The 14,477-nt window shown below is 34.7% G+C and overlaps 1 protein-coding gene across 2 annotated transcripts in view; it reads left to right on the top strand.

The window, feature by feature from the left end:
• The window catches only part of MACROD2 (mono-ADP ribosylhydrolase 2), a 2,087,069-nt gene that overhangs the window by 71,476 nt on the left and 2,001,116 nt on the right, over positions 1 to 14,477 (top strand). For both annotated transcript variants that reach the window (XM_088026245.1, XM_088026244.1), the window contains exon 3: positions 9,918 to 10,025. In XM_088026245.1, coding sequence (XP_087882371.1) covers positions 9,918 to 10,025 — 108 coding nt within the window. The remainder of the gene's footprint in view (positions 1 to 9,917; positions 10,026 to 14,477) is intronic.

The raw sequence follows: 14,477 nt of genomic DNA, 5'->3' as shown, positions 1-14,477 counted from the left end.
CATAGAGGGAGTATTAGTAATGTATACTACATAGATTTGTTGGGATGCTAGGAACTAATATTTGTAAGTGTTAGAACAGTACCCAGTACCTAGTAAATGTTATCTAAGTATTAATTAAATAAACTGGAACTAAATAAAAATGTCCATCAGAGGGAAATGTTTTTATGAAGATGAGATTATGATTCATAGAGATATAAAATGAACACTTACCAACAATTTTATTTAATTCTGGTTCAAAGGAGGATTTAAAGGATCATATAAATATAGGTAGTAAGGAACTCTGAAATGAATTTACAAATAAATGCAAATTGACCACAGGACAATATCAGTTGCATTCAAGGGAACATAATCTATTTGCATTTCCAGGGACAAGAATCATTTGCATTTTTATCTCTTTTTTACAACTTACAGAATTGTATAATAACTCAAAGACCGTGAAAGGTAGAGATTATACTGATGGGTAAACTAGATAGGACCCACTATGTGCTTTTCTCCCTCATATTGAGGTCTTTCAGTATTTTCTGACATGTCAAACTATTACAAATGATAATAAAACCAGTTCAAAGTTAATAACAAATATTATTTGTTACTATTCCTCAGGGTAGGAAGTAGAGGAAGAGGTTTTTTTTTTTTCCCCCCAAATACCACTTTTGAATGTCACATGATATTAACAAAGATTTTCTCTTTAACCAAACTTTAATTTGATTCCTCTAAGCCCTTTCCTTGACTAGGCCCCATTTTTGCTACACCTGCATAGCCCGCTGTTAGCAAGAATTTTGTTAAGTCAATTTAAAGAGAATTCCCTATCTTGGATATCTGATCATCTTCTATATCTGATCTTTGAAGGCTTTGTCTTCACTCTTGACTGATTGATTGGGGATCTATTGGTGAGGCTGACTCAGCCAGTGCCCTGGATGACAGTCAGTTAAAGCCCAGTAGGGACAGATTTTGAATCTTAAGATTCTAAGTATACTCTGAAGCTGACTTAGAGGCAGGATTCTTTGTGTGAAAGGTACTTATTGAGCTGGAAGTCTTTCTCCCTGGTCTTTGTTTTGAGTAGCGATTTACTCCTGGGCTGCAGAGGTTTTCCCTGGCTCTTTGTAGGCCTCTCTGTTTTCTCTATTTGATCCTGCTCCTCCCTTGGGAATTTTTCAGTCCACTGAAATGTCTTTCTTGAGATCCTGCTGGCTGTATGCTCTGCAATCTATGTCTACTTCCTTTCTTGCTGGCTTGGCTTTACTAAGGATAGTTTGGAACTTCATTGGCTTCTTTGGAAAACTAAATCTCCCCAAACTGGCTCCTCTAAGATCTCTCCCTTCTGATCTTCCTTCCTCCTCTTATAATCCTTGATCTTTCCTTCTGCTTCCTTGAATTCTTCGGTATGTACCTCTTCAGATCCCTACCTTCAACATCCCTCTGTCCAGTGCAGCTTCTCAACTCCCTATAATCACTTGAACTTCAGGCTCCCTGCTCCTCATTGGGGGGCTCTCAAGGGACTCAGGGACTCCCAAAAGCAACTACTGAAAGCTTCTAAGGAAGAAAAGATACTTGGAAGCAGATTGGATGTTTTATACACTCAGGTAAGCTTTGGAGATACCCAGACATCTGCTTGATGTCTCCTCGGTCAGTTTCTCACCTAAAATTTCCATCTACAGACTCTATAAGATTACATATCAGAGCAAATGAAAAATCTTGAATGTCTCCCCTATAAATATTGGTAAAAAGCATTAGCTCTTATATTGAACACGTTATCTTAACTTGTTCCTTTTGCTAGGAACATAATTTGGATGAAAATATCAAGGGGAGCATAGACCAGAGTGTATTACTGTTTACCTGACTCATAGTTAAAATTTTAGAATGAAAATGTAAGATCTTTGTTTGTATGTATGTGTATATATATGTATATTATGTATATGTGATATTATCCTACTTTTGGATGGTATTACCAAATTAATCCATGAAATACCATAAAGGAACTCTATTCAGATTGGTTTAGAGGTAAATGAGCTTATAAAAATTAAATATTTCTAAAGCTACCAGAAACATAGAAACTAACTCAAATACTTTGCTTTTCAAGTTCATATGACTTGGTAAATCTTTGGTAAATCAGATTAGTTTAATTGTTGGTTTAATAAAAACAACTATGTCTTCTGAGTTATCAGCAATAAGTATAAAACGAGCATACATTTTGTTATATTTGGGTTTATTAGTCAAATAAGGTTGTGTTATATCTACTAGATGTTTAAGATTATAAAAATTATAAATTCAAACCAACACCAAATGTACAAGTAAAAATGCAGTAAAAATTAATTGCCTGATATCTATGACTTCTTGTATATCACACATAGCAGTGAAAGAAAAATCCATGTGTTTAACCTTTTTAGGTTTTTGCTTTTGTGCTGCTTGCCTAACATTCATGTGCTATAAAAGTAGTTAACAGGGAAATAACGTGAGGTGATAGTGAGCTTTGTTTAATGTTATAATATGTCTGTCTAAAAATAGTTTCCAAAGGCTTTTTAGTACCTTATAACCTTAGGCTTATGCTAAATTAAATTAAGTAAATCTAGATTATTTCTAAGTAAAATACTGAAACACTAATTATTGAACATAACTTTATATTCTTTTGGCTTTTTCCTTTTGTATGGTAGTAAATATATTTGAGTTTGTGAATAAATATGTCCTTTTGCCATATTGAAAAGCTTGTACTATAAACATGTCTCCAGAAATTGAGAGATGGTATATTCATAAAATTTGCTAGACTGCTACAGAATACTCGTATGTGACAGCTTACAATTGTCTACTTAGTCTTCTCTGTAAAGAGTACATATAGTTAAAAATGATAATATATGTAAATGAAGCTATTAGAAATAATAAGGGTAAAGAGAAACAATTCTGTATGCAAAGTCTGCAAGGAATGGAGGATTGTTTTAATTTATTTTATTTTTTTATTATTGTGTTCAATTAGCCAGCATATAGTACATCATTAATTTTTGATGTAGTGTTCAATGATTCAGTAGTTGCATATAACACCTAGTGCTCATCACCACAGGTGCCCTCCTTAATACCCATCACCCAATTTCCCCATCTCCCCACTCCCCTCCCTTCTGTAACCCTCAGTTTGGTTCCCAGAGTCCAGAGTCTCATGGTTTGTCTCCCTCTCTGATTTCTTCAGAATGGAGGATTTTTGTTGTTGTTAAGGCAATGAGTCATTTTGTCCTAAATCAAGGTCACTGGTTATTTCAGAATGAGGAAGAGGAAAAAATATAAACACATGAATGGATATAGAGAGTAATAAAAGGTTTGCAGAAGAGGAATTTTATCTGTGATCAAGTTGGCTAAGATTGAATGGATCTATTTATTAAGTTTTTGTTTTTTTCTGTTTTTTTTTTTTTTTTTTTAAACGAGCCCAGTGATGTACTGATGCAAAACTGGAGTTCGGTTTTCTCTCTGAAAACAATGAAGTTTTCTTAGATTATTGGTCTGTTCTTAAGAAGAGATTGTAAAGCATTTTCTTTACCTTTTAAGTAATCTGCTTTAGGAAAAAAAGATTCTGTGTCTTATCAAAATAATTTCCTGTGCTTTATGTTGTCTTTATTATATTTGTGAGAATCTAAATATTGTTTCATAATGGTCTATGATCCTATTTAATCAAGGGTTCAAACCTTTTGACATTTTTGACAACTTCTCAAAATGAAGTCCAAAATGCAATCTTAACTTTAAACTGAAATTGGTATTTCCCAGACAGCCCCTGGAAAATCTGAAAGGATTTGTTCTTTCACCTTGTAAAAAAGAAATGTTAAATAATTTGGTTTATTTGATATTTTAAATTGCATGGGAGACATTGCCAAGTAAGAAGTGATGCTTAACCTTCCCTAGGTTATACTTGTATGGGTAAATATAAATATTTAAGAAATTATATGAAGTTTATAGAAATTTGCCAGTCCCCCTTTTGTCTATGATATGTCCTGGTATAGTATTATCAGTTAGAATTCCAGTTATTTAAACATTGTATGTCGTAGAAATAACAAAATTCCCTCTTCAGTTGCATTATTTTTATAATGAATTCTTCAGATCTTTAGTCATGTAAATAAGCCTTTTATCATTCAGAGATAACTTTTGTTTTACTCTGACTCTTCCTTGAAAGCTCTTGCAGTCAGTTACAGGCAAAAGTGCTTCCTTTCAGAACATGCCCCCTTTTTATTCGCAAACAATGATTCATGGAACACTACATCAAAAACTAATGATGTATGGTGATTAACATAACAATAAAAAGAGAAAAAAAAGTGGTTCCTTTCAAAAAAACCTAACTATCTCAGAGCCAATGGAAAGGACTATGACAGGTCCTCTGGACTATAGGCTTCTAAAGGCACTATTGTTTAAGTAACTTTTGAGACCATACTACTGAATTGAATAAGGATTTCCAGCACTAATGAAAAAGCTGACTGGTTCAAAAAACTGCTAACTCAGGATCAAGCAGAACAAGAATTACTTAATGAAAAGAAAAAAAGGAATATATTTATGAGAAATAATTCAGTAGAACAGAATAGAGAATTTAGAAATAGATCTCAGTATATAAGATTACTTAATGTAGTTGGTTTAATGGAATAAGAAAAGTATGTGGGTTTTTGTTTTTTTCTTTATTACTGTTTTAATAAATAATGCGGTGGGGGGAAAGAATCAGTTACATGGGACTGAATGTAGTAATGAAGAATGATTATGATTTTTGCGGTTATTGTTTTGGAACATTGCTCTTTAACGTTTTAAGGAACCCCTTTCTCTCTCTCTCTCTTTTTAAAGATTTTATTTATTTATTTGACAGAGAGAGACACAGTGAGAGAGGGAACACAAGTAGGGAGAGTGGGAGAGGGAGAAGCAGGCTTCCCGTGGAGCAGGGAGCCCGATGCGGGGCTCAATCCCAGGACCCTGGATCATGACCTGAACTGAAGGCAGATGCTTAGCAACTGAGCCACCCAGGCGCCCCCCTTTTTCTCTGTTTTCTGTAACTCATGACAATTTAGTAGATTATGCTTTTGTAAAAAGAAATGAAATGTTCATGTTTATGTTTTTTCCCTACCTGATTTCTCCAGAGTTCAGAAACTCTATTGAGTATTCTTATTTTCATGACAGTAAAACTATTTGTGTAAGTTCAATAAGAATCTGTCTTCCTTGTAATAGGACGTAATTGGAAAAATTGATTATATAGGCTTTGACTAGAATGTCATATTTGAGAATGATGCATAGAATAAGATAATCAGATAGTTTCAGGGAACTAAGTTTGACTTTTTAGAGCCAATGCTTACAACCTCCTTTTGGAAAAACCGGCCTTCTACCTGGTATACGGTGTTCCCAACCTTACAGATGAATAAAGAAGGTCACTTCCTGGCAAGCCCAGGAACTTTAGGCTATTTTGGCAACCTTGAGAAGAGAGGAATTCACTCAAATCTATAGGAATTACAGGCTAAATCTGGTGGTGAGTTCTAGGTTTGGTTGCTTAGGCTCAAGAGGCTTTTAAAAGTCTAATCTGAGATTCTCTACAAAAAGTTCCAGCAAACCAAACTTGAAAGTCCCAAGTGGTCAATTAACATTCTTGCTGTACTTATATAAATAATTAGGCCAAATCTAATGAGACCAGACTTATTTTGTAAACAAGATTAAAAAGTGGGGTGACTGTAGAGAGACAAATTTTATACTTCATTGGAAAACTGTTGTGCATCCTCGTTTGTGGGTTATTAAATTCTAGTCCTGTTCATTGTCTTGCACATTTTGTCAGTTCCTCTGGTTTCCTCCTCCAATGTCTGGCTACAACTCTCCAAAATGTTTCCAGTTTTTCTCTCCACCACCTGATTTGGCATCATTGAGACCTAAAATTGCCCTTCTCCTGAAGCCCTGCAAGCTGAAGCTGTATGATTTGGTACAAACTTCAAAGAAATCACCTCAATGGATCATGTATGGTCACCCTTCATGTCTGCTGCTATGTGGGCCATTCAGAAAGCTCAGTGGAACAGCTGATGCCATCACCAAGGATGTTCAAACCGCAAAAGATGCTTTGAGCCCATCTTCTAGAAATCTTCTCAACTGCCCTATAGACTCAAAAACTAGTTTTCTCATCTGTTTCAACCACTAATCTTTGTTTTTTTTTTCTTTTTATAGAAATTCCCCTCGTTAAATGTTTGACTGCTCATACTACCTAGCAAATATCCTTCACTACCAAGTCTCAACTAATGTTTCAGCTGGTCCTTAATGAACAAAAGGCAGCCTAGTGAGAAACGGACTTCCATTGTTCAAAGAAAGAAGAACATGTCTTCTTTCCTTGAATAAGAGGAAGGACTGACAAAGTCTTTCTTCTTAACCAAATTTTAGTCAGGTTCCACTAAGCTTTATTCCTCATTAGGACAGATCTTTGCTAGATCTACATAGTCCAGTTTTAGTAAGATTTCTACTAAATCAGTTTAGAGAGAATTCCCACCCTCAGTATTGATCAAATTCCACATCCCCTCCCACACCCAGGTGATGTCTGATCACCCTAGACTGCCTTTAGCAAGAATCCTAAGTCTGTTCAATCAATCTCCCCCTGCCTCCAATTTTTCTTCTTAGTAATTTTCCTTCCATTGATTACCATTCTGCTCTGTGGTTATAAATCCCTATTTGTCTTTGCTATATTGGGAATTGAGCCTGATTCTATACTGAGATCTCTTTTCCCCAATTGCAGTAGTTCCAGAATAAAATCTGTTTTTACCACTTTAACTACTCTCTAGCTCTTTTGTTGTTGTTGTTGTTTGTTTGTTTGTTTTAAAATATAAATAGTATGCAGTCTAGAAGAACAATTACTATCATATGTGCAACTGACAAGTGTTTCAACTTGCAGTTGAATAAAGCCAATTATGTGCAAAATGTGAATTACTGCTTTGTGTATGTACATTTAGGATGTCCATGAGAGAGCAATGCTTGACAATTTTCTATCTTATTTATTACTAAAAACCCAGGATATAGGAAAAGATACATTGGGAGTGCTGATCAAACACACTTCTATGAAAAGGAAGGCAGTGCATTGCCATTCAAATAAAAGAAATAGCCTCTGGTGGTAATTTACATTGTTGTATTTACAGAGAGTAGGTATTGGTCAAAGTATGCTGTTTGGTTTTGGTTTATTGCTGAAGGAAATACTGATAATTATTAATACTCTCAAATTATAGGGTTTAAGTACATTTATGCCTTTTTTTAAAGATTTTATTTATTCATTTGTGCCTTTTTGATATACCATCTGAGAAATTGTGCAGCAAGTGTAAGTCTGGCTATGAGGAAAAAGGAGGCTCACATGAATTTTTAAAATGAGAGAGAAAGAGATAAAAATATTTCTTCAATGATGCTGATTCTAATAAGACCATTTTGAGTAACTTATTTGAATGATGTGTCACAGCACTATATTTATTCAATATGTTGAATTTGCTTGAACTTTTAGTTCAGGCTCAAAATACCCCATTTTTTAAAAATTTGCAGGTGAGAGATTAGAATTTGTGTTATAAATGGCTTAAACTTTGAGTCTTTCCAATACCATTCTTTGATAATTTCTTTACATTTGGAGAAAGAAATGCATGATTTATTGTCACATGTTAAAAAGTCACATTACTACAAATACAGTATTACATACGTAATGCTTCATGAGGAAATGAAGAAGTACTTTTTAGAACTAAATGCAACTTAAGGAAGAATGTGAAATCTATCTAACTTTGTATCCCAAGTTGGAAAGTCAAACTTTATGTATTCATTTGTGATAAGCTTATTAATTTAATGCTTGATGGAGTTCTGAAACTCCTCACTGAGAAGTCTTTATAATTTCTAGATTTAAAAATAGTCCAGATATCCAGATTTTTTTGACAAAACCAACAAATATTTATTGTCGTTTAACAATCTTTAATTGGGAATCAGGACTTTCTAATTTGGTAAAAGTAGTAAGAATAGACAGTGGATATGGAACTCAAGGTCTTCTGGCTCAAAATCTTTGTCATTGGGCCAGGCATTGACAGCTTGGTTAGAGCATAAATAAAATCTAGTCTCTTTCACTGATGGGAATAATAATAATGATAATGATAATAGTAATAATACACATAATGATACATTTTTCAAAATAATATCATTTGAAAATATTTCTTAACTACTGTGGTATTCTGAATATAGATGCTGAAATAGTTTGCCACCTTTGTAAAATATTCGTTAAAAAAAATGGTAATGTTTGTTGAGAGCTTACTATGGAGCAAATATTATTCTAAGGGTAAAGAACTCATGTTAACTGTGAAGGAGCCAGTAATTTACAGACTGAGGCATGGAGAAAATAAATAACTTTTCAAATGTCACCCAGCTGTTAACTGGCAGACCAAGATTTGAACAGAGTCAATCTGATAGCACAGTTTGTGCTCTTTGCCATTGCCTGACAAAGGCAGACAGTACTAGTACTGTAAGAGCCCTTGAGGTGGTTTTTTTATTTTGAGGTCTCTGAATATCTTTCTCTACTCTTTTAGCATACAATTTTCCCACATTATTCTCCACTTCCTTATTATTATTACTGCTACTACTGCCAACACCAATGAGCATTTTGATTAGAATCCTTTAAGGAGACAGGTGATTACAAAGAAGGGAATGCTTTGGAGGCAGAAAGAGGAAAGATCACTTTTGTGGCCACAAATCATATCCATGGTCTTGGCCAATTTTTTTCTGTAGCTGTTGGGGCCCAAAGACAATTTCAGTGACTTGTGACCGATTACCTCCCATCTCCCAGATACTTCAAAATTACATGCTCATTTAAGAGTTTCTTAGTGAATTAATAGCATTATCTTCCCCCTTGAAAGATTTGCACAGATCATAAATACTTTAAAAAGTTTAAGTTTATAAATCAACTCTCCTAGAGGTATATTAAAAAGCTTTGTTTTATTAAGCTTTTTATGTGTAGTAATATAATATGTTTTAAAACATTGATTTGTACAGCTTTGTTTAATGTCTTAACATTACTACTTGTTAAAAATGAATGAAACTCAAATTATAGTATTGCCATGAAACATTGGAAAATGAGTTGAGTTGTAGAATGTAATGTTTTGGCTTGTTTTTGGTATATAAGCTTGCTGGCTATTGTGTGCAGGGCAGAGCTTTTTCTCTTTTAAATCTAGCAGTGCTCTCTAGAGTGAAAGGTTAATACAATTTGATAAGAAAAGCAGTTTCACCCATTAAAATACTTTTTTTTTAAGATTTTTATTTATTTGACAGAGAGAGAAAGAGAGAGAGAGCACAGCAGGGGAAGCAGGAGGCAGAGAGAGAGGGAGAAGCAGACTCCCCACTGAGCAGGGAGCCCCATGTGGTGCTTGATTCCAGGACCTTGGGGTCATGACCTGAGCCGAAGGCAGACACTTAATGGACTGAGCCACCCAGGTGCTGCACCCATTCAAATATTCTTGATCCATCCCATTTTAGGGACATTTATTACTTAGAAGTAGCAAAGAGCCGAACCTACATGTTTTTGCTCTCAGTGAATATGCTTTTCAGGGATGACTTTAGGTAACTAGAATGAAATGAAATAAGCTTGTTCACTGTGAAAATTTATTTTGTCTTGGTGGTTGTACATCTTTTTCATACCTTCTTATGAAACTAGTGGTAGATAATTTTACTTTAAATTTCATATTTTCATAATAATAATAATAAACATTGAATTTTTTGTTGACCAATATAACGTGTCTAAATTTATATGTGATACTGCATTTGTATTGAGGAATACATAATAAATAGAGAATAAACCACAGCTCTCGTACTTATATTTATTTCTACTTGTCTAGTATATTAGATTGTGACCCATATTGGCTCTTGTATCAAAATTGTCTTTATTAAAGAAATTAAAACTATTACTGTTGATATATATTCCTTTCTTATTACAGAAGAAAATACTCAGGAAACATCACAGGTGAAGAAAAGTTTGAGTGAAAAAGTTTCTCTCTATAGAGGTGACATCACATTGCTAGAGGTAGATGCTATAGTCAATGCGGGTGAGTACTTGATTTTTTTTTTTTTGTGATGTATTTGTTATATGAGTATTATTTTAAAATATTTTTCATAAACAGGAATATAAGTATTTTAGAAAAAGGTGTCCTTCCTAGGATAGAAATACCTTATGTACTTCCCTTCTGGATTAAAAACACTGAGGATTTATTTATTTATTTATTTATTTATTTATTTTAAAACACTGAGGATTTATTTTATGTGTGTGTTGCAGTTAATTTGCTAACTCATGGTATCCATGCTAAATTGAGATTAGGGTACTAACCCACTCAAAAAGTGATAAATTGATGCAGAAGGTTCTTCAGAAAGAACTTTAGAAGCTCTATTATTGTTGGTTTCATGCTTGAGTTAATAATTGGCCAACATAAAAACAAATTCATCAAAGTTTTTCTTTCTTTTGAAGAGGTGGGAAAGAGATGATTTGAACACCAGAAAAAAGTAAAATAGAAGGTAATTATTTCTGCGATTTCCAAATCATAGTTGTTTGGTTATTACTTTTCATTTTTGATATGAAATGCTTTAATTATTTTAATAATCAATTAAGTAATTTTTATGTTTGAACATTGGGGAAATTATCAGTGTTATTTATGGTAGTATCTCCTATATATTTTATTATGTGGCTGTATATCAAGAAATACATAGTAGTTGTGATTCTATAAAAATAAATGTCAATAATAAGAGGATATTTATTGATTTTAATTTGTGTTTTATAAAGGTAAGCTTTTTTTTTAGGTTGAAAATGCCAAATAATAACAAATTTGGACTTAGGTAAAGAGTGGCTTTATTCAAAAAGATTATTACAGTAAGGAGAAGAGTATTGTCCTAATAGGTGGAGGAAGAATATTGCAATAGAGAGAATATTGCAATAGGAAAAACCACTTCTACCATGAGATCTTTAGGCATTTCAGAGGCAAAGCAGAAAGAGTCTTTTCTTTCATAGGAAGGAGTAAACAGGGTAAAAAGAATTGGTTGTGGGGTACTGGGATGAGTTGGTGGCAAGGTTGGAGAGTTGATCAGGGAATATTCTTCCCTGAGGTCATCTGATTCTTGGAGGGGGTCATTCTAGAGGAGTTGTTCACCTTCCATTGCTCAGGGGTGGGTCAAAGTCTAGGGACTTGGAAGAGGGAAGAAAGCCTGACTAAAGTTTGGTCAACTCCAGTTAATAGCCATTGACCAGCCAGAATGGTCCATGAGGATAAACATTTCAGCTAATCCTTTATGAATGAAAGAATGGGAATTTGGAGGATCTGTGTCTTGGTCTTGTCATAGGTTACAAGAGGTCATCCATGAATTTTATCTAAGTCATATGGGGAAGAGTAGTTCTTTGCTGTAAGCTGTTCTGGAACACAAAAGTGTGAGGGGTAATTTTTTGGCTGTCCCTGTTTTCCAGAAGTACAGGATTCATGTAAAGTTCAACATTGTCTCAAGGTTCCCTTTGGTGATGAAAAAATTCACACACATGCCTTTGTGGGTGAACAGAAGGGTCTCCTGGAGAACTGGAACATATTAATGTTCCATAATGCTATATTAATAGCATAGTTTTGGTGATCCTGTAGGAAATCTGGAAGCCTAGTCAGCTTGTTAATTTCCGTAGAATTGGCTATTGGTTGCTTTGTACTGTATTTGCTTTGCCATACTCAGAGCTGTTTTTCTCTTTCTCTTTTTCTGATGGCCTCTGTAATTGCTTTCTCCTCTGTTGCCTCTCTAAAATGCAAAACTCTTCATGAGAGGGGATCTGTCTTGGTCATTTAATCTCCACCCAATCTGAATCACTTCTTTTGGACAAAATTCCATCCTCATATCACCTCATAAGCTATAAGTCTCTTTCCCTTATAGCTAGTCTCTGTGGACTGTTGATTTGTGGCCCTGGGTATCAAGATGCATTTCTCTGATCTGTGGGACCTCGGGAGGAGACATGCCCTTAGAAAGAATCTCATGAACTCTTCTCCAGTACAGTGGTTTAATAAGATCACTGTAGTTACTAAGTCATTAATGGTTTGTTATGCCCTATATTCTATAAACATGTGAGCTTTAATTTAAAAAAATTAAAAGCTTTTATGTATATATAACACCAGCCTTCCTGTATATTCTTGTAATTTCTAGCCCTTGATCCTAGTTCTGCTCCGTGGAATATAATTAATGACATGTATTTCCTTCTTAAATACCTGAAGATCACTCTCTTGAGGTTTCTCTTTCTTGTTATTAATAATAGTAACATTGAATTTGCCAGGTTAGCACACTTAATAATAGCAGTAATTACCGTTTTTCTTGGGTTTTGCTAACTGTATACCTGTGTATCTCCCCCTTAAGGCTACAGACTGGTGTCTTTTCCATCTTTTGTGTCACCTTCCAAAGCAATGTCATGCCATTATGTTTTTAATAAACACTTGATACTGTATATGTGTTAGATTGAACTATATGCAACTGAACCATATGCTCCAAAGCACCTCTGACCAATAGCACATTCAGCATTGAGGACTTGATACAGTGAATCAATGTGGCTCTGATTTTAAAAAATGACTTATTTGATCAATAAGTAAAATAGTTGTGGGACTAAACAGGAAAACATCACTAGTGGGAAAACATCCCATCACTATTTTGATTCTTGTCCTTGCCCATATGCATAACAGCTGCCCCATAGTGTACAAGGGTTTGATGAATTAATATGAAGGCCGGCAGCAACTTTCACTCGCTCCCAAAAACCATTTGGCACCTTTAGTCATGTCTCTGGCTGAGATTATATTATAATTTGGACATGTCCTACATCTCACAAGGACAACCTCATCAGGAAGTTCCTGTGTATATGGAAGAAAGATGCCAAATGTAGAGTGTAATGACTCTACTTACAGCTTTCTGCTGTGCAGTTTGTTTGCCTGGTGTGTAAGGAGAGGAACAGTTGTTAATCTTTCAAGTGAACAAGGCGACATGGCAGGAGACTCCAGAGCTGCCTCTAGTGAGAGGGGAATGGGAGGCAGTGTCTCCAGTCACGGTGCCAGAGCAGCCTAGACATCATTTTCTATCACACTTCTAAAGTTCTCTTTCCATGCCCATGTTAATATTAGTACATTGGAACACCTGGGCTTACATGCCATAAACAAATTGATATTTAAACTTTTTCCTAATAAAGTACTTTTTGGACTTGCTTGGATTTCTTTAAATGTGACCCAGGATGAGCCTCCTATGTAATTTTTATTCTTCTCCATAGGAAATAATACATATTTGGTATGTTTTAATAAAACAGATTTTTAGGCAGCAGGGTATATAGGGCAGTAGCACAAGTTGTAGAGTCAGGCTGACCCAAATTCAAATTCAGGTTCTCACACCCAGGACTATTTTTTGTTTAAACTTTTTATGTTGAAATAATACTAGGAAATTGCAAAGATAGTACAAAGAGTCCTATGTTCCTTTCACCTTCTCCTGTGTAAGCCTCCCCCAGTGGCGACATTATTTAGCTGTAGTACAATATCAAAACCAGGAAATTGACGTGGGTATATTATTATGAATTAGACTGTAGACCTTATTCAGTTTTCACCAGTTTTTAATCTGCATTTGTGTGTGTTTGTGTCTATAGTTCTCTGCAGTTTTATCTCATGTACAGATTCATGGTTATCACCATAATCAAGATACAGAACTGTTCAATTATTCTGAAAAGAGCTCCCTTGTAGTGGCACCCGCCTCTTTACTCTCCTTTTCTTGTACCCTCCCCATTCTTCATCTCTATAGTTTTGACATTTTTAAGAATGTTATATCAGTGGAATCATACAGAATGTAACCTTTTGAGATTGATGTTTTTCACTAAACATAAAGCCCTTGAGGGCCATTCAGATTGTTGCATGTATCAGTGGTTCATTCCTTTTTATTGCTGAGTAGTAGTCCCTTGCAAGGGTATACCAAAGTTTGTCCAACCATCCACCTACTGAAGGACCTCTGGGTTCTCTTCAGTATCTTGCCATAACCAGTAGAGCAGCTATAAAAATTCATATACTGGTTTTTGTATGTAGCAGTATATAGGATGATCTGCTTACTGTGACTAGGTCCTTGTATAATTTTGTATTAAGGCTGTTGGTCAAAGCATTTTGATTTTTCCTAGAGCATGGGGGAGAATACATTCTTCTAATTTATGGTTCGGTACTGTATCACTAGAGACAATTTTACTTGTACCATAATCAGAGAAAAATATTTTGTTGGCGATATAATTGTTACTCATTTGTGGATTGTGGGCTGTATAATGAAAAAATTGATTAACTCTCCAATTCTAATGGACTGTCTTTGGCTAAAGATTAATTCAGTTTGCCCTAAATAAGGTTTTTTAAAGTGGAAAATGTGGAAGGTTGCTTTGTTTATTTTAGTTCTTCCTGTCTCTACCCCAGCATGTGAAGGAGAGGTACATTTACATTGTTGTTAATCATGGAGGGGTTGGAGTCAGATCAATCATTATT

This window comes from Eumetopias jubatus, unplaced genomic scaffold (genome assembly GCF_037043125.1).
Source record: "Eumetopias jubatus isolate StellerSeaLion01/CBP00866 unplaced genomic scaffold, mEumJub1_p1.0 scaffold_9, whole genome shotgun sequence".
NCBI lineage: Eukaryota > Metazoa > Chordata > Mammalia > Carnivora > Otariidae > Eumetopias > Eumetopias jubatus.
The sequence above is the reverse complement of the archived record's forward strand: the minus strand, read 5'-3'. Positions and strand labels throughout refer to the sequence as shown.